Genomic DNA, 26,816 nt, shown 5'->3' with positions numbered 1-26,816 from the left:
CAGCTCTTCCACAGAACTCCTGTTGACATGGGCTCAGGTTTTCAGCCGTTTCATCTGAGCAGCTCAGTTCCCTGTCCTCCTCTATCGCTGAGATAACGGGGCTTCTCTATCTCACACGAATGACAGAAGTTAAAATGCAACTCTAAACATCAAGTACTGCTAAAATATGAGTGACGGTGTCACTCAGGTTCCCCAAATATATAGCATTTAACCTTCATTAGCTGTTAACAGCTCTCATAAGTCTACTAAGCATTGATATTCAGATATTCATAAAGCATTTAACTCCAGACCAAGTCCCAAGACAAAAAAAGAGGAAGAGCAGCCAATGTAACATGAAGATTCCTCTCTCCAGAGTTTCTTATCACTACTTGTTGGGGAAATATTCGCAAGGAAAAAGAACTCATTGGTCTGGATGAATAAACCCCATAGGTCCCAAAGCTCTCCCAGGGGACAGCAGGAATCCTGCTTGTTACATCTTGACAATGCAGCAAAATAAGAAGATACCAGTTTTCTTAGGTTATATTTGTGTGAAGTATGCGAACTCTCTAATTTACATGTAATTTTATTAGCATTCTGTTTAGCATATTAAAAGTTAACTACAAATCAAAACTTTTGATCCATTTATTTGCAGGGAGGCACAACTACGATCCATGCCCAGAACCACAGCAGAGGAGGAACAGCTTGCAGGTTCTGTCAGCAGAAAAACATCCAAAATACTGTGAATTCTCCATAAAGCAAACAAAGTACGACCCCAGGCCTTCCGGGCCAGGGTCAGCAATGTCTGTCATCTGCTGTTATTGCTAATTCAACTGGAAATGTGTATTTGGGTGTTCTGGCTGCAGTTCCTTCAGAGATCCAGATCCTTCAGTGGAGCAGTCTGATTTTAAAACTAAGCCTGCATAACTGCTGGGTGATGAGGAAGAACGATCCCACATCCCTGCTCCACCTCCTTGAAGGAAAACTAATCAGACAAAAAAAAACCCAACAAACAGAACAACAAAAAAACCCAAATGAAACAAAACGCACACAAAAAACCAGCTACTTCTGCAGAGGGAGAAGTAGTGAGTGCATAAACACTGACAAAGAAACCCTCAAACCCATCCTAGCTAGGTGAAATGTGAAAAGACCTCCTCAGAAAGTGAGGATATTTTGGGGAGAAGGCAGATTCAGAGGAGTCAGATCTAGCTGGCTTCCCAGAGGGGCCAAATTGTTCTCAATGTTAGGGAGCGAACTCCAACAGAGATCGCGACTCAAGATGCAGAGGATGCAGCAAGAGCTGCAAGAGAAGGATCTTGAGAACGAACCTCAGAACTCGCTAATCCATGTCCAGGGCAGGGAGGAAAGCGAGGCAGGGAAGGTACACACATTCTGCTGTGTTTCTTAATTACTTGTGTTATCTGAAGGAGAACATCAGATTTAGAACATATGTTTCATGTCCTTCAGCTTGCATATACCTCTAGAGAGTTAAATTAAAAACCTGGCTGTTAGGTGCAGCTGTTCAGCATCCTATTCGGGATCTTTTCAAGGGCTTCAGCAGTTTTCTTTTCCCTTCTCTTTTATGCAAGTAACAAGTTAATATTGGAATGCAAGGGCTACAAACATAGCCTGGGGTTAACACCACACACGACAAACTCACGTGCATGGATATTACAGAAGAAACACATTGGCTAGCATAAAAGGGGTGGGTTAAATAGCTTTCTTGGGTTTTTTTAATCATTTCTTTGGCAGAAAATATTTCACTTAAAGCATGACAAAGATGCTCCATTATGAACAACTGACCAACCTGTGAACTGCACCTCTGTTACAGTTCCAGAAGAGGGAAAAGCACAGGGACGAGCAGAATCAGACACTGAACATCGCTTGCTGTAGCTCACAAGTTCAAAGAAAAAAACACCAATGAACTAAGCGGCACTTTTTTGCTCAGCAGCAGAGAGGATTACTTAGAGATATCATAGTTTTGTGGCTTTAAATTGGGAGGGAAAGGAGAAAAACAGGTGAGTTGCTTTGCTATTTTGTTAGAAGTGAACGGAAGAGCTGAGATTTACTTAAAGGACTTGCAGAGTGAACCGGGGGTAGGACAGAAACCGCTTCCCGGGAGCTGCTCCAAGCACAGCGGGGACAGAGGTGACCCCAGCCCAGCCTGTAGAACAAGCACGAGGGGAGAAAGGTGATGGTCAGGGTTACAGCAGGTTCAAACAGGGAGTGGGAGAGATGTCACCGGAGTAACTATTGCCGCTTGTTCATGTTCAATTAATGCAAAAGGTCAAAAATTCTCTTGCACGGTGGGTTTTATTTTCAGAAAACAACCTAGAGTGGTTCACAAGGATTTTTTTTCCCCCAGCACCAAACTATTACTTACGCTATCTTAATAAACATCTTGACGCTGGAGAGGGATAAAAGGCATTTTGTTTTGATTTCATTATATTTCCTGAAATTGCTTTTTTCTTGCCATTCAGTTGTGGTGGCCCTCACAGAGGGATAATGCAATAACACTTCTAGACAAGGTCAGCTTTGCAAATGGCATTTCCCCATGACAAAACAAGCACAGCTTTTCATCTTTTGTAATTAATATAATAGAAAGGTCAACCTGGAAAGTTGGTCTCCAAAGGTAGAATTTTATCAACAGAAAGTTAATTTTTTGAAGCCAGAAAGTGTTTCTTTATCTGTAAAACTGAAAATACTGTTTACATAGTAGCCCCTCCAGACGTTTGCAGCTTGTAGGCACCAGATCAGCACAAACCTTCTCAAACACTTGCAGAAAAGCGATCAGTTAAAAACGCTCCCCCGTTCAATTGCTTTCCCTTCAACCACTTTGTCTCAGTTCTTAACACGCAGTCCCATGGCACCCAAAGTAACAGTGACTAGAAGATCAAGATGGGTGAAGTGTCCGTGTCCCTCAGGACCTGGGATGGTGCAGCGTTGGACCGAGCACGTTCCGCTTCTTACGGACCCAAGACGGCAGCGAGCAAAGGGACGTGTTCGCTGGAATCCTCAGACAACTCTTTTTCTTCACTACTCAAGGAAAGTTAAGCCATGTAGACACAACTACAAACACATATTTAAACATTGCTCTGACTCTTGCTTCCCTACACTTCAAAAGCAGCCTGGACACCCCCTAGGGCTGTAGGATCTTCCTATATACAAGCTCTACAAACGATGAGACGCTCATAAAAATAGTTCTACTCCTCCTGATGGGAAGAAAGTTCATCATCTTCTTTTCCTGTCTCATGGTCACACTTTGTTTACCTATTAATCCCCCTCCAGGTTCCTGACTTCAGAAAAGGCAGTGATGTTTCTGGGAAATCCTGAGGCTTTGGATTCATACGGATAGAAAATTAAGCCTCAGTTCTCCCACTGTCCCAAATTGCTTCCACCTGAACAGGAAAATTTGAGGTTAATGGTTCTTCACAGCTCCTGGTCTACATGTCCTACACAACACTAAAAAAAAAAAATAAATAGTAGATGTCCTGTATATTGAGAAAGTTGTAATATAATCTCACGACATCAATTAGAATTCATTAACTGAAACCAGACCAACTCTTTAAATTTGCTACAGTTTCTATTAAATAACGTTGTCTCTATCTGAAATACTACCTAAGCAAAAGTGCTCATAAAATAGGGAACAGGTCATTTCTCCTCAATGCAACAAATCATGGGTCAAGACCATTTCCACAATGCTTCAAAAAAACCACATTTGACTTCTAATATATTCATCAATTTAAGCAAGGCTCGACCTGAGATGTTGTGAATGTGCATTGAACAAAATGGTTAGTGCTGCATGATACTGTGCCAGGAGCAATCCAAAACTCCTTCAGTTTTATAAAGATTCTGGGTCTTCATTTTAGAGGATGCTCTGAGTGACTGGTGTCTGAGTAGTGCAGCTGTTCTTACCAGAGGCTCACATCACATGTTGAAATAAGCTACTGTGCAATTACTTAATTATCTCTCTCTCTCTCTCCTATCCTTTAAAAAAAAGCCACTGCAATTCAACTTGAAGCAAACCCAGTTAATCCAGTTTTATGACTTAGAATTAAAACAGAGGGAAGCCAGAGATTCAAAGCTGCAGTTCTTGTGGCAATAGCACCATTCTAAGAGGCACGGATATTAATGCCTTCAAACCGTAAGTATTTGAGGAACAAAGAAATGCAAAAAACCCTCCTTTTTGTGCAGCTTATCCTAGCTAGTATTTTAGACTGCTGTTCAGAAATCCGAAATCCCTTCCCCTGTCCTTGGATGCCGCCCAAGCCCATGTTCAGCCACCTCTTACAGCCTTCCCTGTGCTGGCGAGGAGCATCAGTAGGGTTTGTTCTGCCCAACTTCCCTTAACACCAACTCCCGCATTCCCCACATCCATCTTCGCACTTGCTTTTTCTGCCATAACCACTCGACCATCCTTCATAATTCAGGGCTGAGGAGCTAAGGAATAAATGTTACAGCACACGCATCAAGGGAACTGTAACTTTGAATTACCTGACCTGGGTGAGTTTAAATTCTCAGCCATAACATTGGATTAACCTAATTTCTTTTTATTGAATATTTTACCTTTAGAAGTCCTACAGCCCTTTCTCTCAGAGAAATATGAGAACTGAAGGTCAAATAAATTCTTTTATGGGTATATTTCTAATTTTCATAATCTAACCTCTTAGCATTGAGCATTAATATCTAGCGGAGGTAGGACAAAGCAGAATCCAGTCAGTACTCTGGGACAAAAGATCACATTTCTATAGCACTTCAAAAATACCTCATAAAATAACGCGTAACTTTAACTTCGCTGCATATTCTGAATTGTTAGAAAAATTTTTAAAACTCTCTAAATACCTTGCCTAAATAGAAATTATGTCAGATAGAACATCAAAAAGAATACAGAGCTGTCCTTGTGCCACCACCTCAAAAGTATCTTACAAAGATAGTAATGAATGCCGTATATTTGTCCCTACCAGGTTTACCAGATACATAAAAAGGCAACAGAAAGCATTACGTACAATTGATTCCCCAAAAATTGCTATGATAATTTTTATGTGCTCTTTCATGCTTCTAAAAGGGAAAGGGAAGCAAGGCCCACGAGTCAATTCATCTTCTGCCCCCAGGCTGGTCATTTGAAGCAAACATTCACTATTTCCACGTTGAAAGCCCTCGGGTGACCAGGCTCTGCTCTAACGACGCGGATCACCTTCACAACGCCCCGGGACAAATTCCTACAGGTACCCACAAAGAAGTAGAATATCCAAAGTTAGTGAAGAGGCAAATTTATCCACTAGCTATGAAGAATTAGGGCAACACCAAATCGAGAGCAGATCTCTCTAGAGAGGGTGCAATGGAGGTGAGGGCTGACCACGCTCCCAGCGTCCGCAGTGCCCACGGACAGGGAACAAAGTCACCTCAGATCCAGAGGTCCCTCCCACAAGACAGAAACTAAGGTTTGAAAAGTCATTTTGGGGCAGGATAAGGAAGCGAGAACTCAACAACTCTGCTATTTTCTTCACTGAGTTAAAAAAAGTGAGTAGCAAACCTATGACCAAATCAGGTAAAGTGAGGAAACTAACGTCAAACAAAGACACCCGAGCAAAAGAGAAGCCACACTTATCTGAGAGCCCGGGCCAGAAAACACAGATTTCTCCTGTCTTTCAGAAATCTGCAAATCTAACTTGAGAAACTTCAGTATTTTCTGGTTTACTTTAAAGATACTCCCTCCTTCCAAACGGCCTGTGTGCACTGCTTCCAAAGTACTACAGAGAGCCTCTTCTCCAAACACATCGACTTCAGCTCTCCTTGTTCATTCTCTATAGAGAGATTCTGCAATTATATTGGCAAATGACATTAATGGGCCTCGTGGAAGAGCCTGTTTCAAAGGAGTATGACTTCTACTCACTTTATCCTGGAAGACAATTTCCATTTGCTTAATATAGTCATGATATTTTACTGATGTAATTATACTCTTAGCTATCAGTAACAATTAAACCCTTAGACTGAGGTTGCTTAATAAAGGTCTCAAAATAAATAACACATTCCAAACACAATATTTTAAAATGTCAAGCATGCAAAGATCTTGTAACGAATATAACTAAGCATCAAGCATAAATCAGCACAAAGTTAGTCTGTCATTGCACAAATGTCTGCAAAAATTGCCGTTAGAGTATTGTGGGATTCTGATCAGCACCCTACAGAAAGGGCAGATAAAACCATTTCATTAAACGTTCGTGAGAAAGGCCGGGCGAAGCCACCAACACTGCTCTGTTTCTATAGCTGCAGAGCTGAGTAACTTGTGTAATGTCGTCAAGACCATGATGAGGCTGATAAAATCTATATTTATTTCATATCTTCTGTAGCAACTTCCATGAAAACTAGATTCAGACCATTCTGTTACAAGCTAAATATTAAGAAAACACAGAAGCAGATAAATTAGAGGGTACCGACAAAGGAGAAAAAAGTCACACTCAGACTCTGAGGTCTAGAGATATTTGAAATCAAGTCAATATATCCTAGAAAGCTGTTACATCTGGAAGGGGAGAGGCATGGTTTAAAGGTTCTTACAATGCAGACAGCAAGATGATTAAGAAAGGTGAAGTAGACCAGTGAGAGACATTTAAAAAAAACCCAAAACAACAACAGATAGAAAAACCTGTTGTCAGAACAAATATTTGCAGAATCTCCTTATGGAGCATCCATTGCAGGCAAAGAGTGGTACAGCAAATCACCTCCAACGCTGTGACATTTGGGAGGTCCAGAAGGTGATTAGGTGGATCAGGACTAAAACATAACACAGTAAGTAACTGGAAGAAGATACTAAAAAAAAAAAAAAAAAAAAAAAAATCACAATAAATGTGGGTTACACAGAGGGAAAAAACCCTAATGTTAAAAGAAATCCTCCCAGAACTCTCTTTCCCTGAAGCACCTCTGCCTCACAAGACACACGGCTGTCAGAGACCAGCAGAAGCAAACACAAAATGTGGTATTTCCCCAACCCCGACAGATGATGTCTAAAGCAGCCATCATCCAACCCCCGGATCCCATCTTCTCCCCGCAGAACTTAACTTTATCCAGTCACCCAAGCACTCCTGTGTAAACCATGAACACAAAGCCCAACCACCATCCCGCACCAGACTGAACTCAGGATCAATATAACAGCAGCTAACGGAGGGGAGAGGGGAGATGTGTTTTATATAGAATCATGGAATGGTTTGAGTTGGAGGAGACCTTAAAGATCACCTCGTTCCAACCCCCCTGCCACGGGCAGAGACATTTTCCACCAGACCAGGTCACTCAAAGCCCCATCCAACCCGGCCTTGAACCCTTCCAGGGATGGGGCATCCCCAGCTGCTCTGGGCAGCCTGTTCCAGGGCCTCACCGCTCTCATTTTTCATAAAAGTGTCTACCTCATCTCTGGCCTGTTAGTCCTCATCCTTTAGAAAAGGCACCCTACGAGCAGAGTCTGGGAATTAAAATTCATGATGTTACTGGATACTAAAAATTACAATTCAGCAGAGACCTGTTCAAGCCCCCCGTACTCCACAGGCAGCAATTACCTCTTTCTCTCCGTCCCACAGCAGTTAATGATCTTTTCTCTTCCCTTGCTATCATCCCCCTCCACCCGTAACTGCCTTTTCTCTGAAATTATTTAACTGATTAATATAATCAAGTTGAAATTAAAGGGAACTGAGCTCGACCTAAAGGGTTGTTGAGTCTCTTTCAAACACAGATTGCCTTGTCTCCCCTCTTCTCACACTCACGGGGTGATCTACTAAGTGCTCCTTACCCGACAGAACTTGCCTTGCTGAATTACAGAAGAGGGAGCAGTGGAAGCGCTTTAAAATGTACTTATTTGCAGGCGTAAAAAGGAAGATAACTTCTATGGGTTTACAAAAATCTACCAAGGGGAGACACAGCGAGCGGAGGGAAAGGATTGGCAAGGGTCAGGCTGACAGCAGTTATCAATCTCCTGCACAGCTGGTGATACATGAGTAATGGTGCTGCTTAAATGACAGACATGGAGTCCTGAAGCGGATTGAAGGAAGGAAGAAGCATCATATCATACCAGCCAGGGAAAAGCATTTGATACTACTCATAATACAGAGGAGCAGCTCGGTTCTGCCCCAAAGCCGTCCGTGCTGCCTGGCCACAGAGCACAGGGTGTGATATCCAAAAGAAGGTCTGTTGCAAGGCAGCTGTTTGCCAGCATGGCTGGTTTTATTGCTACTGATTGCTGTATTTAAAGCTAATTTTTTTTTACATCTGCCAGGAAAAGGGTTAATTCACCTTCCGCGCTGAACTTCCAGAACTTTAAGAACCTTCCTTGTGCTTTAAAATCATCTGCCTCCTACGAAAAACATAATGCAGGACCCAATATGACAGAGAAACCATCAGCATTCTTTTAAATCTTTACTGATTACAAAACAAAGCAGATGGCAAATCAAGTCATGAACTCCGCATCTGCCATGCTTAATGAACAGTTTAATTACCTAGTCCCAATTCTGATGTATCTCTGCCATTCTCAGCTCCAAGAGTCACTCACATACTTCGCACCGACTCTTGCAGAGATATCTCCAGGAACATGTGGCATGAACAGTGAGCTGGAGTTGGTTAATCAATACTTGTTTCATCTCCAGCTTTTATGGTGATGGCCTAAATTGTGTCTCAATGGAAACAGATTTCCTATCAGATCACATGACCTGGTGGAAAACTCAGAAAACAAAATGGAATTTTTCAGGCTCTTCTCCGGGCAGCGGAGAACGCAAAGGCAGACAAATGCACAGACAGGAAATAAACACAGCAAAACAACAACACCCAGTACAATGAGATTAATTCATTTGCTGCGTTATGCCTTATACAAGACCAAAGGATGCAATTAGGACAGTGTATATTCACCAAGTCTACAATTTGAGAAGCAAATTGGACTCATTTGGGATAAGTTACAAGAAGTAAATGAAATGGCGCTTCGCATTTTGAGATTTCGGGTATGCAAATAGGCAAGAGCTTCCCGTGAAGGACCACGCACACGCGGCCAGCAAACGCGGCTCAAATCCACTGCATATGCTACAGGCTGCTCCTACGCACCCTGCAGCTTCATGTCATTATACCCACCAGCTCTGTGCAGAGGAGAAATAACTGTTTGAAAGAGTCACTGAACTGCACACACGCAGGAGAAGAGTCTGGAAGGTGTGAACCCGACAGCAGCTAAACAACAAATACAGCCAAGGGCTGATCCCGACCAGGTAAAAATCACATCAGGAGAGGTGGAGGTAAAAACTCTATGAAGACCAAAATAAACCAGCTTTTGGCCCTCCACATCAGAAGGCTTTGGGAACTCTTCAGCGTGCCTCTTTTGTTTTTCTCCAACCTCACTTCTTCTGCACAAGGTACATTTGTGCCTCCTGAAACAAAAAGCCCGGAGCTTGCTTTCCATTAAACACTATCAGCTGCTTGCATTCAGATAAGGGTGTTCAGAAAGGGTTTTTCATTTGGGAGACCTACATGTCAAATAAAATTTCCTACGAGACTCACATTTTTGCCATTCAGTAGCAGAATTGGCTGTTTTTCATAAGATTGCTTCATAAACAAAGACCAGGAGTTGTATGCAACGCTCTCAGAAAAATAGAAATACAAGCTTAAGGACAACACAGAAGTCAAATACAAAACTGTGCAGGTAAACATGGCATTCAAAGCCAATACAGCAGTAAATCAAACAGGAGAAAGGGCAGAGATGGAGCAGGTCTTTCCCGAGCATTTCAGATACCTCCCACTACTGCTGTATCAGAACTACCTCGGGTAATGAAGCACAGATCAAAGATTTCTGTAAAACTCTAAACAAAGTCAAAGCAAAAAGACAGCACAACTGACAGCAAATCCAGTCAAGTGGATTTCTAGCAAAGCAAGTGAATACATCCCTTCAATTCCTTTTTCATCACGTCAAGTGGATAGAGAGATGCTCCAGGAGATACCTTCAAGCCATCAATGTCTGAAAAACTCTAGGATGTCCAAATCTAGTCTCACATTTCACTGAAAACATGCGGATCAGAAAACTTAAATACTGCCCTGATTTACAAGGACATATGGGAGAAAGTGATCAAATAACATGTTCTAAACAGCTGTTTGTCAACAGGAATAATCAGGACGCAACTCCTACACCAGCCAATGTCAGAGGTGGAATCGATCGGGTTGGACCACTCCACTGGTATGTCAGAGATCAGAAAATGCTGTTCTTCAGGCCTGCCAGAGAAGGGAGATTTGTCGTGACTCACCGACAGATCCTACACTGACAATTGTGCCCATTCCAAACAGTAAACCCACTGGAAACACCCAAGTAAGGTCAAGAAAGCCCAAAAGAAGTAAACGAGGCGAGGGAGCGATCAATGGAGGGAGAAGTTAAATGCACTGAAATGGAAATATGAGAGCAGCCAAGAAAGGCAGAGACTGCAGCAAGTAGAAAACGAAAAAGACTGAACAAGCGAGACAGGCAATCCGGGAAAGCCAAAAAGTATTGCTTGAGTCTTGAGGAAAAAAATTCAACAGCCATAAAAGTAAGCTGAGAAGGAACCAGACTGGCAAAGCAAATACCTCCTGAGGAAAGCATGTTTACTACTAAAATATTAGGTGCTGCTGTTATCAAAGGAAAAATAGCTTATCATTTTCTATTAATCTTTCAAAACGTGTTCGAGACCTGGGATTTCCAGGTTACAATTTGAGCCCAAAGAAAGGATGGCTGTTACTGCATTAAACTTGTTACTGTATTAAACACGGCTGGTGCCTTTCAGTCCTTATTTGCTCAGCATACAGGAACGGAGTCACTGTCCTACTAGAGGGTCAAATATACACAAATGCAAAAATCACACTATCAAAAGCAATGGCAATTCAATCATATATACAATAGTCTCCCCCAAATTAGATTTTCACAGTCCTATTTAACAAGACAAAGATTCAATAGAGAGAGCTCATCTTTTCCATTCTTAGATTACATAGAAACACACTGTACTACTGACGCCACTAATTAGATGATTAAATACTATTCTAGGTGATATGCTTTCAACGTAAAATAATTATTTTGAACAGGAAATATATTTGCTCAATCTCATTTTAAATCACAATATCATGCTTTTTTAATTAAATGAAGTTCCTTCTTCTGATTTTGCATGAGAAGAGCAACCAGCAGGAGAAACGGTGCCATGGATAAATTGCCCGAGTGCCATAATGCATGTACGTCCTCACAAAGGACCCCCAGCATTCTCCGGATGGAATATAAATTTTCAGAGAACAGCAAAGTCTCTATTCCCTTAAAACGGGTCAGTTGAGGAATCATTCAGCACACTGAAAACCTCCACTGTTATAACACAAGTTTATTTGCCACAGTCTGAAGGACACTTCCAACTTTTCCTCTATTCCTCTCCAGGGGGAGGATAAGCAGGGTAGTAAACAAAGCAAGGGCTCTGTCTTTTTATATAAATTAGGGTACGATCCATTACATGACAAAGTACTGTTGTCTTTTTGTCCAGTACTTAAAGAAAACTAATTATATTTTGTGTTCTACAACGAAACATGTTTCTGCCGAGGACTTGGAAATAAGTTAATAAAGGGAATATTTTAGCAACCACCTGAGAAACTTCCTTCAGGGCTGAGCAGTGCACTGCAATGCCAGACAGCTGAAAAAGTGGTAAAGGAAGGATTTTTATCAGGTTCGGTGTCCACCTGTGTCATAGCCAGCCATGCCAGTACCAAAGCAGAAGAGGATGGAGGGCTGTCTGCTGCTGGGGCTGTGAGAAAGACTGAGAAGAGATGTCTGTTCTGTTTCCATGGAGAGGGTTTGGTCCATCCACCCCGATTGCAGTGTCTGCCTCAGCGTGAAGCACAAGGAACTGCCGTCATTTCTCTCTTCTCACTTAATGTGACTCTCCCTGGCATCAAATTCTGCAGCCAGAAGATCTGATACATCCTCCTGTGCAGCGGTTGCTTCATGCTTCAATAAGCCCTGCTTACTGCACCATATATTGCAGCTTCTTTGGCTCAACAACGACACAGAATTACACAGAACTGGGTGCAGCACAATTAAAACCCAGGAAAATGCTTTAGGTGACGCTGAAAATTAAAGCTTAAAGCACAAGGAACAGAACAGCTCCTTCCCCTCTTGCTCAGGCACTTCTATCCCAGCGTCGTCCCCCGTGCACAGTGACGTCCCTGGCTCCCTCTCATGTGCTCTACCCGAGTCCGACCTTACGCACACGCAGCCGCTTACTTACGTGAGCAGGTTTCTAACGTCAGGGAGATGGCTCAGATGAGTGAAGTTTTGTATTCTTGGAAAGTGAAGTAACTATCATTCTGACTACAGAGAATTATTATTCCCTTTGGGGAAAGAGCACTCTCAGAATTTAATATGAAGTTTTCAATGCTCTACAGACTTCAAAATTATTGTATAGAATTTCATCACGCGAGCATACCTGATATAGGATAATGCAGACTTCTTTGATATGTCCTATAGAAAGAATCTTAAAATGTATTTTCAATTTACTGGTCTAGTGCCTACCATTACATTCGAACAGACTTTCAGTGTAAGAGGAAGGCAAATCTCTTACTCTCTGTAAATTGTTTTTCCACAGGAACAGTTGACAAGGTGCCGTCATTTTGTTCTCTTTAGGAAAGGAGGCAATGCAGCCAAATCCATTATAAATTCTCTTCAGTGGCTCCAAGCACTCCAGCGACATGATCCAATTCTCTGCCCTCACACAAATGCCAGGCCTGAGATGAAGTCACGTATCACCCACACAGCACGAGCCCAGATGGGGGGAACACCAGCAAAACCTACTAGTACTTTTATTGTAACACAGCCCTAAAGAGAAGTTTCATGCATCTTATAACACCTGCTGTGCAAAGACTTGGTAGTAACAGCTATGGAGGTGAACAAAGAAGATACAGCAAGGACCACACTTGGAGGAAAATAAAGACACAGGTTTTCCAAACATTATCTAGAAACTCACCTTTGTGAGCAGCAGGACACGTTTCTGCAGCCGTCTGACTAGTGCTTCATGCTGCTCACGCTTCTTCTTCTCATCCAAGAGCTGGCTCTGAACCCGCAAGATTTCTTCCTGTAGCTGCTGCCGAGCCTTCTCCAGCAGTCGGGCACTAAGAAAGAGAACAGAGACCTGTGAGCTCTTGACCACTGCCTCTTGGTCAGATCAGAAAAACCTGAGAGGAGAAGGATCAGCACGATACCAGGACACTGGGCTGGAGCCATTTCACCTTACAGTGGCACCACTGGAAACCGAGTAGCCGCAGCCTCATTGTCTGGTCTTCTCATCAAAAGATGTGAGAGAACCACCCCAGTGACAGCCTTGTTCAGCGCAAGATAATCGAAATCATGGAACCTCCCACTTACAAAGCACTTAAATCGTCGCGTATCAATTTCAAAATCAACCAGTTTGCCTCTGAGAAGACGCCTTGTTTTCAACCAACAATGCACAATTCTTGGGTTCTACTGTATCTTTTAATCTTTTTCTAACAAAGTAGAAGTAAAATTCAAGATTAATATGATCTGCTTTGACGGACAGATAATACTCAGCAAGTAATTATAGCCACCATCTGCACATTGCTCTTGCCAACAACTTATATTGGAAGAGAACCGCCTTCTGAGGCCAGGTGATTAGCGCTTCTTTTGCAACGTGGATGTGAGTCTCAATTAAGCCAGAATGGCTTGGTCCCTCTCCTCAGCTCTCTTTGCAGCGTGACGTGCCGATGCACAATTACCCATGTATTCCTGGACATGTTCTTCACGTCCATCCTGGGCCACTAATGGACAGCTGCTCCAATGCACTCAGCAAACAGCTCAGCACAGATCGAGTACACTGGCAAAGTACTTGATCAATACCAAAATAAGAGCGAAATAATCCTTGTGATTGTTAAGCATCGGTTCATAATTTAAGTACGACAAGTTTATCCAAGGCTGCACTAACTTTAAGTGTTTAAAGAGTGAGCAGAACATGAAAAAAAAGCATTGCACACAAATCAAAAACCCTCAAGCAAGCTAGAAAGATCAAAACCAACATCTCTGGCTTACTCAGGAACAGAAGTTCTTTGTTTCTCTGATGCTAAAAACAACACTAGAAAATTTGTGAGAGCTTCAGAGGGGTATTCTTTATGATTATAATAAAATAAATACAAATGCTTTTGAATAAAATAGCACCATTGTTAAGGTACTGTTTAGATAGATCTGAAAGGGACTGCTGCCTTAAAAGACATTCAGCATTGGTAAATTTATGTAGGAATTCACCAAAATCCCCAACCAGCTGTCTCCCTACCTCAAGATCCTCCTCCTTGAAGAAAAATAAGCATTTTGAAACACTGGATGAATTAGAAGCCTGTTTAAAGCTCCAGTTTAATTTGGAACCACTCACAGACCAATTTAATAATCAGGGACTGTGAAATGGTCTCTTCATTGTTGTATTAAGGTGGGAAAGTTCATCAAGAGGCCTTCAAAATCTGCATTTGAAAATACATAATTTCATTACCAGGGCATCGCTAGTTCCTTGGTTCTGTTTTAATTAATCAGTTAGAAAGGGAACCTGTGCCCAAGAGCAGTATCTGTGGTGATGGAACACGAAGAGACGCCAGCGTGACAACGGATGGTCCCTTCCCCATCCCAACCTCAGCAAACATCTCAAATTCACTCTCAAGATATTGAATAGAAACACTAGCCACCTTCTTATTAAACAACGTGAGAGTTCCACAGGACTGAGACCTGTTGGATTGTACAAAATAAATCTGTATTAAAAAATGTCCTAGAAGCCAATATCCAAAGATGACAAATAGCAGGCTGAGTCCTTGTGAAATGCAGGTTAAAATTAAATGGGTATTCCCTTGTGGGCTTGTACTAAGACAGGCTTTGCTAAGCTTGTGCTAAGACGGGCTTTACACCCATGCACACGTGCCAGTCTACCCAGTTTGCAACAGGTCACCCTCCAATACAGGGCATCACAGACGGCTGAGAGCAGACGACCTCAGCTCCTGTCTTAAGATTCATTAGAATTTGTTCAACAATATTATTTTTATTATGCGTAGGGTAAATATAACTACAACAACCTCATCAGCTGTGTTCTAACAAATTAAATCATATTACAGAAACCTTACTGCGAAGATTATATGCTCTATCAAAGAAACTTAGTCCTGATTAGAGGCAGAACAGAAAAAAAAAAAATGCAAATGTAAGATTAAATACTACAAAACACCCAGAATCTTGCATTTGATTATTTCAAAACATTTTGATTGGATAATGGAGAAACCTTTTTTTTCCTAATCTCCCAATATTGTGACCTATTTCTATAAATGCTGAGTGGGCTGAATGAGTTGACATTCACAAAGAAAAGAAGATATGTGCTAGTTTTCCTTCTTGAAATAATGAAAAATATTTGAGATTCGCATCTCATGGAGAGCACAGAAATTCAGCCGCAGGTTTCCTCGCTATACAAAGTGCAAAATTCAATTTCCTTACAACTCTCCATACTGTGCCAAAGCAAATTATTGAGATCCTTTCTTCCTCTCTTAGGACAGATTGATAATTCTTCTAGAAACTGCACCAAATACAACATAAACTGTCTGTATAAGGAAAAAAAAAAAAAAAATAGCAGTTATATTTTTTATTGACACAAAAGAGGGTTTGAAATCAGGGGCCCAGCAGCAAATGCCACTGAAGTCAGACATGGGCACTCTTCTTCCTCACTGATGACACCTACAGCTTTTCAAAAGTAATTGCTCACTCAAAACAAGCATTAAAAAAATATAAAATAAGCCCAAAGTTCTCCATTCAACATAAGCTTGGAGAACCGGCATTTTTAAAAATCTCTGGGAGTTCAAAGTAAACCTTTTAAGCCTTAAAAAGAAAAAGTAATTTCTGTTTATCAGCCTATTAATGTTCCCTGTTCCACATCCCAGTGAATGCGATGCCAACGTCTTTCTATTCTGAGCTGTTGAGACTCTTCATATTTCGCTCTTCCCTTCTGTAATCCACTTTAATGTAATCTTAACGATAAAACATCATTTTCCAGAAAATTCTTTGAAAGATTGAGAACAATGACGGCAGAGAGCGAATACTGAAGCCATAAGATACATTTTAATGACCTCCCTCAAAAAATTACAAAAGCGGCTGACTGCTTCTTGTTTCCCTCCCCAATGATCCATAAAGCGTTATTTTAATCATTCCATCCTTTCAGGAGCAAAGTTACCACCTCAGAGATACTCAAAAAAAAAATAACGGGGAGCAAACAGGATACCACAGCCAGTCTGTAATACCAACCTGAGAGGAAAACAAGAGATCCACAGCGGCACAGAGACAATTAGAAGAGCAACACTGTCTGGGTCAGGTTGCAGCTCAGGAAAAGATGAGACACTTGCACAGAAACAAGGATCCCATCAAAGAGAAAGCACCAAAAACCAGAGAGTGTGGATGGGAAGAACACTGAAGATGCACAGAGGGGAAACGCGATGACAGTGCTATTGCACATGTATAGCGGACAAAAAGAAAAAAGAAAACGCTGCAACTATCAACATCTGCACGACAGAGTCCAAAATAAAAAAGGTTAGCACACGAGCTAATGAGGCATAAAGGAGCAAGGGAAATTGTTTTGTAGCAAGACATTTGGATGAAGAAAAGCACACCCATTCCTGAGGCTTGACAACTCACAGCCTTTTCAACGTATCTACACATTTACGGACAGTACACACGAAGACATAAACCAAGTGGAAACTGATAAACTAAGAGCTTGAACAAAAACGTTATTTTTCATTCCGGTTCTTCTCCCAAAGGTTTTATAAGTCAACATGAAGAGGCGTGAGGAGCAACAGGGTAACTGCAGCACGTCTGCGCATCATCCAGCGGCCAGCAGGACATCCCACCTGTGCCCTCTCTCCAATCCCCCATTTCTGTCCCAGACTTGTTCCCCCTCAGCCCCTGCCCGTCCTGTTTGACAGGAACCCCACCACCTGGGACAGGAATTAAAACCGAAAGACACGAGGGAGAAGAGGATGACAAAAAGAGCCCGACGTAAAAAGGGACAGGACGCAGGAAAGAAAATTTGGGACTGGGCAAAACAGAAAGGTTTCCCTCTTACGTTAAAAAGGAAAAAAAAAAAATGATCTATTATAAAATGGCAGTGAAAAGATTGATGCGGGCTCTGAGAACACCGCTGCAGCATGGAGCTGCATGAACTAATAAATATAAGGCACGTAAACTAGAAAAACAAAAGGAAGAAGACTATTTTAGTGCTACAAGTATTTCAGCTCAAAAAAAAAAAAAAAAAAAAAAAAATCAATCAAAGGTTTGGGTGCTTTTATAGAAATGCAATTGTTTGACAACTTATTCTGCTTCCTTTCTTCTCCACGTGCAGGACTGTGACCGTAGGGCAGCAGCAGCGTCCACCCCGCTCTCAAACGCTGCGACGCGCAGGGGCCGGAGCTGCGGACGCCAACGTTCCCGTGCTGGCCGCCGTTCGGCTGCTGCATTTAGAAGGAACAACAGTGCAAAATATTCAGTGGAAATTATTGCAAGAGCTACACTTTTTTTTTTAGAGCTTTACCTGTGCCTGATAGGCAGCCACACGAAATACTGCTACAGGAAATACTACACGAAACGGCCTACAGACAGTCAATAGGAGAACACGTTTTCTTCTTGCTATTTCTTTCTCCCACGTCTCCGGCAAACATCTACAAACTCTCTCTTGGTTCACACTTCCTATTTTCTCAAAGGCCTTTGTGTAACTCACCATCATCGGGCCTCCATAAATCACAAATCATGCAAAAATAAGCGGTTCCTACCTCACATTGCTGCTCTACATACAAGGAAGACTTGAATCATACTGAATTTATAATGAGGGGATAACATAAAGAGAATTATTTTGCTAGTGTTGACAGATGAAGTGCGTAAGATGCAGACAGATGTTTAGACCTTTATTGGTATGTTGACAATACACTTTATTGGTGAGACAGTATTTAATTTTACTCCCTAACCAGCAGCCTAAATATCAGGCTTAGAAATGCAATTCCTTCAATGTGAACAGTTACAGAACAAAAATACCACAAATTTTGTCACAGCCCCGGTACAACAGCAATAATTGACTGGCAGGCGTTAGGATTTACTAAAAGAAATTCACATCAGGCATCCTCTGCTTCCTTTCATTACGGGGTCAATACACTTGCTGCAACATACGTGCCTTTGCTGACCACAATAACCCAAAGGAACCAAAAACAGAATGTTGCCAAAATGCAAAGGCCAGTGTGGCTCTGTCGGAATGGATATTGAATCAGGCACTCAACGTGAGATGTACCGTCACGCTAATAAACATGCTTTCCACATCCACCATCAAGATGAGAAGGAAAGCAAATTCTTAATTAATAAATGAGAGACTTCTGTGTTTTGTTTTGGTTTTGAGTTGAAACATGAATAGTTTGTAAAATGCATCCAACACTAATTTCTGGAATGTAAAATATTTCAAGGCATAAATGTCCTTTTTCTAAGCCACCAAATCTCAAGTGTTCATAAGGCCAAAGCTTCTACTAAAGGCATTTACTTGGTGAATAAAACTTTTACTGGCATTTAAAAGCCACAGGGCTTGTTGTACGCTTACCAACTTGAAAATGCTGTTGTCTTCAGTAAAACTGGCTACAGGAAAATCAAGCTGATACTTGAATACACAAAGCGATTTATAATAGCTTACATAGACAATTCTAGTAAGGGCTTTGATATGTCCAAATGCTCATGGCTCTTGTTCTGGAGAACAGTCAGGAACATGTGTATCCTGAGCAAACTGATTCCCTTTGCAGTGCTCGGTAGAGAAGCAAATACTAAATGTTCCTAATAAAAGGCAAATAATTAAAAAGCAGGAGTTAAAAACAACAGTCCTCTATGATTATTAACACATAGCTTGTGCAGCCTGTATCATCTATCTCTGTATCGTAATTTTGTATGCGGCATTTGGCAATTACGAAGGACTGCCTATTTTTAAAGAGCATTCACTGATAAGGATTTTCCACTCCCACTCTGAGATAAGAATAATCCGCCCCGTACAAGTTAGAAGCGTCTTGCCAACGCTGCGGAGAACAGGACACTCACTACGGCAATGCCTTCTGACCACGGACTGACACACCAGCTGAGCAAAGATGCTCAACTTGTTCAAAATACATCACAGTGAGCTGGGAAGAGAATATCTCCATTCGATTATTTCAATAAGGGTTCCACGCTCATTGGGTCCCCTTTGCAGGTCCCAGTTTTTGCTCTGCAGATACACTGGCTGGTGAGGAAGGTTGTGGGCAATGTGTCAGCAGGGAAACCCACGGAGCTCTGGCACCAGAAGACGGTAAATGGCTGTTTCCTTCCCCATCGCATCCCAAACCGGCTCTAAACACTCAGTGCAATGCAAGGAGCGAAATACCGGAGAATGGGAACTGTCATGGAAAGAGGGAAAACAAACAAGGCCCCAAAAAACAACCCCAAGGAGGAATTCTGAAAGAAAACCTTTTCTCCAGCCAGGATCCGAGGATCCGCTCTGCAGCTGGCTTTATTTACATCATCTAATTCAAATTCTAAACGCTTCAAAGTGTTATTACACTTTTTTTTCTTTGAAAACAAAAATGACAACAACTGCAACAAAACTGGGAATGAGAAAACCCAAAGATTGAAATAATTACTAATCAAACCAGAGGCCTGTACACGGGATGATGAAGTCACTGGCCAGCTCTACCCAGTAATTTCTCTTCGTGTCGGCTCTGATGAGTTTTATATTTCTAACATTTCATCAATTTGAATCACTAAATTCAATTTGCATTCTCAGATAAACAGAGAGGGAATAATAAATACTCTCATCTGACCTTGAAGTGTGAGACAGAAAATTGCCCTCCATGATTTCATTTCAGTCAGAACCATAATGAATAATGCAGTTGGCCCCATCAGTTACCAATCCATAATCACACTTGTGGGCTGGATGAACTCCCAGCCGCACCAAATATGATGAAGAAAGTCAAAACTTCTCACTCTTTTGGTACTAGTCTTTTTCTGCTTCTCCCTCACTATGGGGAGTAAGTCTCTACCTCCATCCTTCCCCACCAAGCCCAAATACACTTTTCCAAAGGGTTTCAATTTGTTGCACAGTCAAAAGCAAGGTGAAGGCATCGCATAGTTTTCTCAACCCAGCCCAGGATTACATGCAATGTAAAAAATCTCATGTAAATGCTCTAAATTCGAGAAGTATTCTCCCTCCCAGCAAGCCGTCCAGTCACAGGCCCAACTCTCCAGACAGCTGGTGACAGGGACATCACGGGTGACTAAGGATATTTCCAATTTCTGTTGTACATTCAAACCAACACGTCGTGAGAGCAGAAAAGTCACCTGGGAATAGGCAGCGTGAGAGCTGGGGAGCTGTAAAGGATAAAGGACTGAAAGAGGAGTGGAAAAAAAAGGAAAACTGAAGTAGGGAAAGAAGTGAGTAGGAGAACGGTTGTGCTGAACCAACTCGTCAGCAAAGAAATCTGCTGAAATTCTATGCTCTTGACAGTTAGATAATAACTTATCTTAATAAAATAAAGACGATAAAACTGTTTAGATGAGAAAACAAAACATTAAACCCTCCGCTGCAATATAACGAGTGAGCCCTCACAGACTTATGACTCATTACAGCTTCGTGAAGGTTCTGCCGATCTGTTTCAAGTGACCTTTTCCAATGAGACCTCATTTCCAATGTGCATTACTGTATTCCACACCGAAATGAGTATTGAAATGAGCATTGTCTATTACTGTTCAGTCACTTCCTTTTTTTTTTTTAATATCTGAATCTAAGACTACCTGAATGAATTTACAGAAACACACTTGTCTAAAATATTTCTTGCAGAACAATTCAGTGATGGACCCTCACCCTAATTCTCACTAAAATTCAAAGCTACAGCTCAGCATTTCAGCATCGGGCTTTTGTCAGTCAAAACCCCTCCAGGTTATGTGAGGAAAACCTGTCAGGTTTTCACTGGGGACTCAGATGAGGATTTGTAACAGGTACTTGTTGACAACAAATAAACCCAAACAATTAAGTACTGCCCCTTGGCATTTACCCATGGGACACTGGCACAGATAAAAGTAAAGGAATGGCTGAAAAGTCAGTTAACTATCTATGACAAGCACTGGGACAGACTGCTGTCCTTGGCTTTTCTTCCTCACAAGCACCAATTTAACTTCATCTCATATCCGCCTCCCACCTGCTTTGACTCAGCAGACGTCAAAGCAGTTCTGCCATGAGCCAAGCCATATTAAGCACAGCATTGTAACGGACCTGCTCGTCATTAAATCCATCATATGGAAGCATTTAAGACTGCAAAGTTCTTAAAAATTCCACGACCAAATAACCTGGCCTGTGACCAGGAATTTTCCAAGTGCCACCATGTCTTTGGGCATAAGCAATGTGACATGGTAACGTATGATCTTTTCTGCCGTGCTTTAATAATGAATCAGGATTCTCTGCTAACTGCATCTCTTGTTTTTTTCAGGATCTCTGCCTCATTTGCTGCAAAATTTGGAAGATGAATGAAGCAGAGAAATTGCTTAAAGAGAATGGTCCCACATTAAGGCAACTGAAAGTCTCACAAAAAAATTGGTTCCAACTCTTGGCTATGCCAGAGCTCCCAGCTGATGCCATCGACTTTTCAAAGGTAGTTCTGGGTGCTTAGTCATTACGTGTTTAATCCTTCGTGCTGAGCTCAAGTGCTGGGCACTGCCACTACTGCTGAAATCGATAGCAGCTACTCATAACATCTGAAGCCTTGGGTAATGCTAAGTGTTTTGAAAGAACAAGTTCTGAATATTCCAGAATGGCATCCCCAAAATAAGGCTACACTTTCTCCTTGGTTTACGTCTGGTATAACAGGGCTAGCATAAGAAATAACTAAGAAATTACTAATTTTATCTGTAGAATGAATAGAAACATGAATAGCTCCTCATGAATTCAACATAATCCACCATCTCTGCCAAGTGAACCAGGAACCCTGTACAGTATAGGAAACCAGACTAAGGAGGTGGCAGGTGACTTTAATTCTGGCATTTCCTACCCTCTGAGAGCTTCACCTTGCAACCCTAATGTTGCTTTTCAAGTTATTATTTTCTATATGGGGCAAATATTACTTTAAATTGGGGAGCAGGGGAGAAGCAAGAACATTTATCTAAGAATAAGAATGAGGAAAAACAGAGTTAGCTGAAGCTGCCCCCAAACCATCCACTGTGGAGTTAGCTTCGTCCCAATTAAATTACGTCTCATTCTCGTATAAATCCATTTGGGCACGTATATAAGCAAAGACAGACCCACAAAGCAGAGAAGAGCTGGTCTCCAGCCTTCTGGTGACAGATGATGAGACTAAAGAGACTGGGGTCTTTCCAAGGCAGACTATCCCACCAGGAATATCTGCCATTCCCTGTGCAGCCCCACTCTCCGTAAGCCCAACACACACGGTACAACCACACGCCCTTGCTCCGCTCAGCCCATGTATTTGGGCAGACAAGCAGAGGCAAACTGCTTTCTCAGTCACCGCTTCCAAGCAGTGATTGCTCCCCATGAAAAGGATGTGCCCAGCACAGACTTATTAATGAAGTCCTGCTAACGTTGTTCCTAAAACATTCTGCGGATGTTTGTTCTCCCCGTTGCCACCCAGAAATCACAGCACTATTTGAATCTTCCACTGGACTGTTGACATTATTAGGACTTACCTGCAGGGCACAGAGACCTATTTTCCTCTAATTTCTCTCCCCCAAATTAGCTCAAAGAACCCTTAAAGCAATATAAGGCAAGAGGAATAAAGCTGTCACTGTGGAAGGAGAACTGCCAGAACAACTATATTTATAGCCCTGTTACATCAATTCTTCTGCATCAATATTTTTAAATGTTTAATAAAACAATACCATTTGCTATGCAATCTTTTTATATTGAATACTTTATACAGAAACCAGTCAGGTGGTCAAGTAAACAGCCTTTATGCAGCAGTTGCAGGTTTCAAAATCACTAGATGAGCACAGAGGTCAGATGCTTTGCTTTGGGGTGAAGTTGTGATAGGGAAGTGAATTTAAAGACGTGGCAACCAAGTAATTTTCCTTCTGTACCACTCACACAAGAACAGCTCGGCTCAAAGTAATTTGGTTTCAGCCACAGGGAAATGCTGGAGGGAAGGGATGGCAGCCCAGAGTGGATCCAGCAGGTGCGGTGAGAAGTTTCCACCCTCACCGGCACAACACCAAGCACTCAGGTTGTTTCCACAGTGCTTTTAAACCAGCAGTTTTAGACTGGATTAAAACACGGCAGGAATCCTTGCACAACCGGTGAGTGTCTGGGCCAGAGGGTTTGTAACAGCTCGTACCATCACACCTGGAGCTCCACGCCTGTATGCGGAGAGATTGGGAACTCACCTCCTCCTTCCCAAGGCAAACAGTGGCACCACTGAGGTTGCGCAGCAACCTCTAATTTGGGTTGCATGAAAACTCCCTTTTGGCTAATCCTCCTTAGTTTCCTGTGGAATTGCTTATGAGACATTTTTGGACACAGAGGTTGATTCCTGGGATGTGGAAGAAGCGCAGCCCTTTTTCCACCTTCGTGGGAGTCTCTCCGTAGCAAAATCAACACACAATTACAGAGCTGCTTTGTGGGATGCCAGCGCTGTTTGCAAACATCGCTTCCCACACTGCAAAGCAATACCAAGTGTTGTGCCATTCCCAGGAAGGGACGGCATCTGTCAGACCCTCCAGTCACACCACGATCAGTTCTGCTTCATCTGCTCCCTTCCCAGCCCACAGTGATTTGGGCATGCATTTCTAACACAGAAATCATTTTTATTCCCATTCTGCCTTTTAACATTCACTTGACCATACTGGCATCACTTCTCCGCTCTCCATCTGATGGAGAATAATGCAGACAAGCCCTGATAAATCTTTACCATCCAAACTCTCCTGCCCTGTCAGATGTTACTCTGGCCAGTACTCAATAACTAGGAAGAACTGATTTGATGCAGAAAATCAGATGTTCAGCCACATTATATTCTGTTGCAGCAGTCTGAGAAGGACAAAAACAATCGTGAGTCTGCAAAATCATGAGCGGCAGGAGGTGAAAAAGGAGCAATTGTCCACTGTCTCTTTCAATAGAAGAACTAAACAAATTAATGGAAGAAAATTCATCGTGGGCTATTAAATACTGAAGGATATCACCTTCAGCTCAAGAAGTCCTTAAGCTTTAAACTGAGGAAGATGTGAGAAGAATCACTGCACATTTGCTCCTTTATTAGACTTTCCCAAAGTTACAGCACTGATGCATTGGTTTAGGTGGGTTTTTGATTGGATTGCAAATCTGGGGAAAAGAGTTTAAAAAAAAAGGTTTTCTTATTTTTAATGCACACCAACATATCTCATCTAGCTTAAATTTTACTGAGGTGCACATTTTTGCTGCGTTTTCTTAGGTGAATATTTTGTCATTTAATCTCTTTCATACATGAGTCATATTCAATTTCCAAACTGTAAATTAGCAGCTGGAAAAAATATATATATATATTCTCACGGATGCAGTTTGCCAGCTCTTGGCTATGGCAGCAAGTGGTCCAGCTGATCAGTCTCTGCTACCATAAGCTTCTCATGAAAGAAGTATTCAAAAACTGCCCAAAATGTAAGAATTCAGGCCATAACTGTCTATCGCATTTGAACATACCTGTGTTCAGGTTTTCTCAGTGTTAGGAATGGACAGGGCGTTTTCACGGAGAGCTGCTCCATTAGCACTACGTTGCGTTCCAAAGGCCACGGCACAACACAGCTCCAACTACAACGTGACTGTGCCACCCAAAAGGTGCAGTCTTTGCAGAGGACAGTGAAAAAGAATCATGCACCAAAGAGGAGGTAAAAAGTGGCTACAAGTCACAGGTGCCTCACGGACACATCTAAAGATGAGGTTGAGGTGCAGTTCAATGGACATAAAGAGGTGACCAGAGCAGCAGATGTTCCAGAACAAAATGATCCTCACGTCCTCCTGCCTCGCTGCGCCTGACTCTTCACAGCACCTGTCTTCACACATTTCTGTTATAATGTCAATAGGAATTAAAAGGACCATGAATCAACTCCTCGTGCAAGGAGAAGAGATCTGCTTTGGATCTTTTCTCCATTCAGACACACAATATCCATTTTCAGCAATTTCAGGTGACAATAAGAAGTAGGACTACCAAAGAAAAATTTCAAAGGCTCAAATTTTCCAAAGAGCTCTTCTTTTAAATATGCATCTACAGAAACCAAAAATGAACTACATAAAAACGCAAAGGGCATTAAAAAAAAATAACATGTGATTTCACATCAAGTGGCCACCTGCATATAGAGAAAACCAGAAAATCATTCCTATTTTAAAACCATTTGGAAATGCAAACCTTAATACACTATCACCACCATTTCCCACAATATGATGGGCAGGCAGAGCATTCCGACATTAAGAATTTATAGCTGTACCAGCCAAAACAAGAAGGTTAAGAACATGCAACTGGAAAATGCAGAGATACTTGGCAAGGGCGATTCATCTATCACCTAAAAAAATAGGGTTTTTTTGAAAGCAAAGTAAGAAAGCTAATGCTGCTGATGCATTGATTTTTACAAACTCCTTTATGAAAGAAAGAAGAAATTTTTAGGCGGAAAACCTTCAACAAGAGCTTATATGGGCCAGCAAAATGAATAGACAAGGAAAAGGTTGCCAAGATTGAAACTAAAAAGCCAAGCCAAGAACGGGGATGCAGGACTTGGTCTCCCTGGAGCTGCCACCACCACAATCAGCAGCGCTGGTCCCTCTATGGCCCACATCTCCACGTTCGATACAGGCACTTTGGCAGGCGATAGATGGTTTATGCTCAGCGTGCCCTTCGATTGCCACCCGCCTCCCGCGATCAGCTCCCCTGCTGCCTCCATCGTACCTCATTAATCAAGCCCATTCTTCCAGTTTATTTCTTTATCGATCCCCTGCCTCCCGCATGGGAAAAGGTGTCAATGCATTTAAGGGCAAGCACCTGCTTAGAGCCTCCAACCTTCAGCTGCTTCCTGAAAGTGCATTTTTTTTCTCGGTGGGTAATAAGATTCTGTGGTTAAAGGAGGTTTTCGGTATTGGCATTGTCACAAAATGTTCCTTGTGTCCTACTTCAGCAGAGCTGACAAACTCTCTGCTTGCTGTCAGTGGACTAATGAGAAAAGAAGCACTTCTAAGGAGCTTTGGATACTTTTGCATTGCAAAGTGAAAGTAGAAAGTGAGATATTTCAACAATGTTCCATTTCATTCCGAAGCCTCGTAAAGAGGAAAGAAAAAAGGGAACATTTCTGCACAATCACTGTATCAGCCAAGCAGCTCACTTATTAATCTCTCCTTCCTCCACCTTCACTGGCTTGGGGGCTTGGAAAGTTGACACTTGACTTGAAAAATGCCAACTCTAAGCAGTTTATTTCCTCTTGAACTTTAAGAGCTGACTGAGACAGAAGTGACCTTTAAAAAGGCAGGGTTAGTTCTTGTATGAATTGATAGAAGGATTCTTTGCTTACACAGCATAGCAAGGTACTGAGCAAATCTCCTATGCAAACACCCCTTTCTCACCACAGGCAAGAAGAACAACGTGTTCCATCAGCCACAAGACTCACAAGACTGAAGAACCTGGGACCTGGTGACCTGGCTTGTCTACATCAAGAGGGGACAACTATGTCACAGCCATAACCCAATGACCTTCCATATACGCAGAACAGACACTACACCAACATCCGTAACCTCAAGACACCTGATCTTCCATCACAAGGAAGCAGCGCAGGCACAACCAGCATTAAGTAC

At 42.0% G+C, this 26,816-nt stretch overlaps 1 protein-coding gene across 3 annotated transcripts in view; it reads right to left on the bottom strand.

Annotated features, from left to right (window-relative positions):
* The window catches only part of MAD1L1 (mitotic arrest deficient 1 like 1), a 370,492-nt gene that overhangs the window by 247,075 nt on the left and 96,601 nt on the right, over nucleotides 1-26,816 (bottom strand). For all 3 annotated transcript variants that reach the window (XM_065644520.1, XM_065644519.1, XM_065644521.1), the window contains one exon: nucleotides 12,960-13,104. In XM_065644520.1, coding sequence (XP_065500592.1) covers nucleotides 12,960-13,104 — 145 coding nt within the window. The remainder of the gene's footprint in view (nucleotides 1-12,959; nucleotides 13,105-26,816) is intronic.

This window comes from Caloenas nicobarica, chromosome 14 (assembly GCF_036013445.1).
Source record: "Caloenas nicobarica isolate bCalNic1 chromosome 14, bCalNic1.hap1, whole genome shotgun sequence".
NCBI lineage: Eukaryota > Metazoa > Chordata > Aves > Columbiformes > Columbidae > Caloenas > Caloenas nicobarica.
This window is presented reverse-complemented; position numbering and strand designations above follow the sequence as displayed.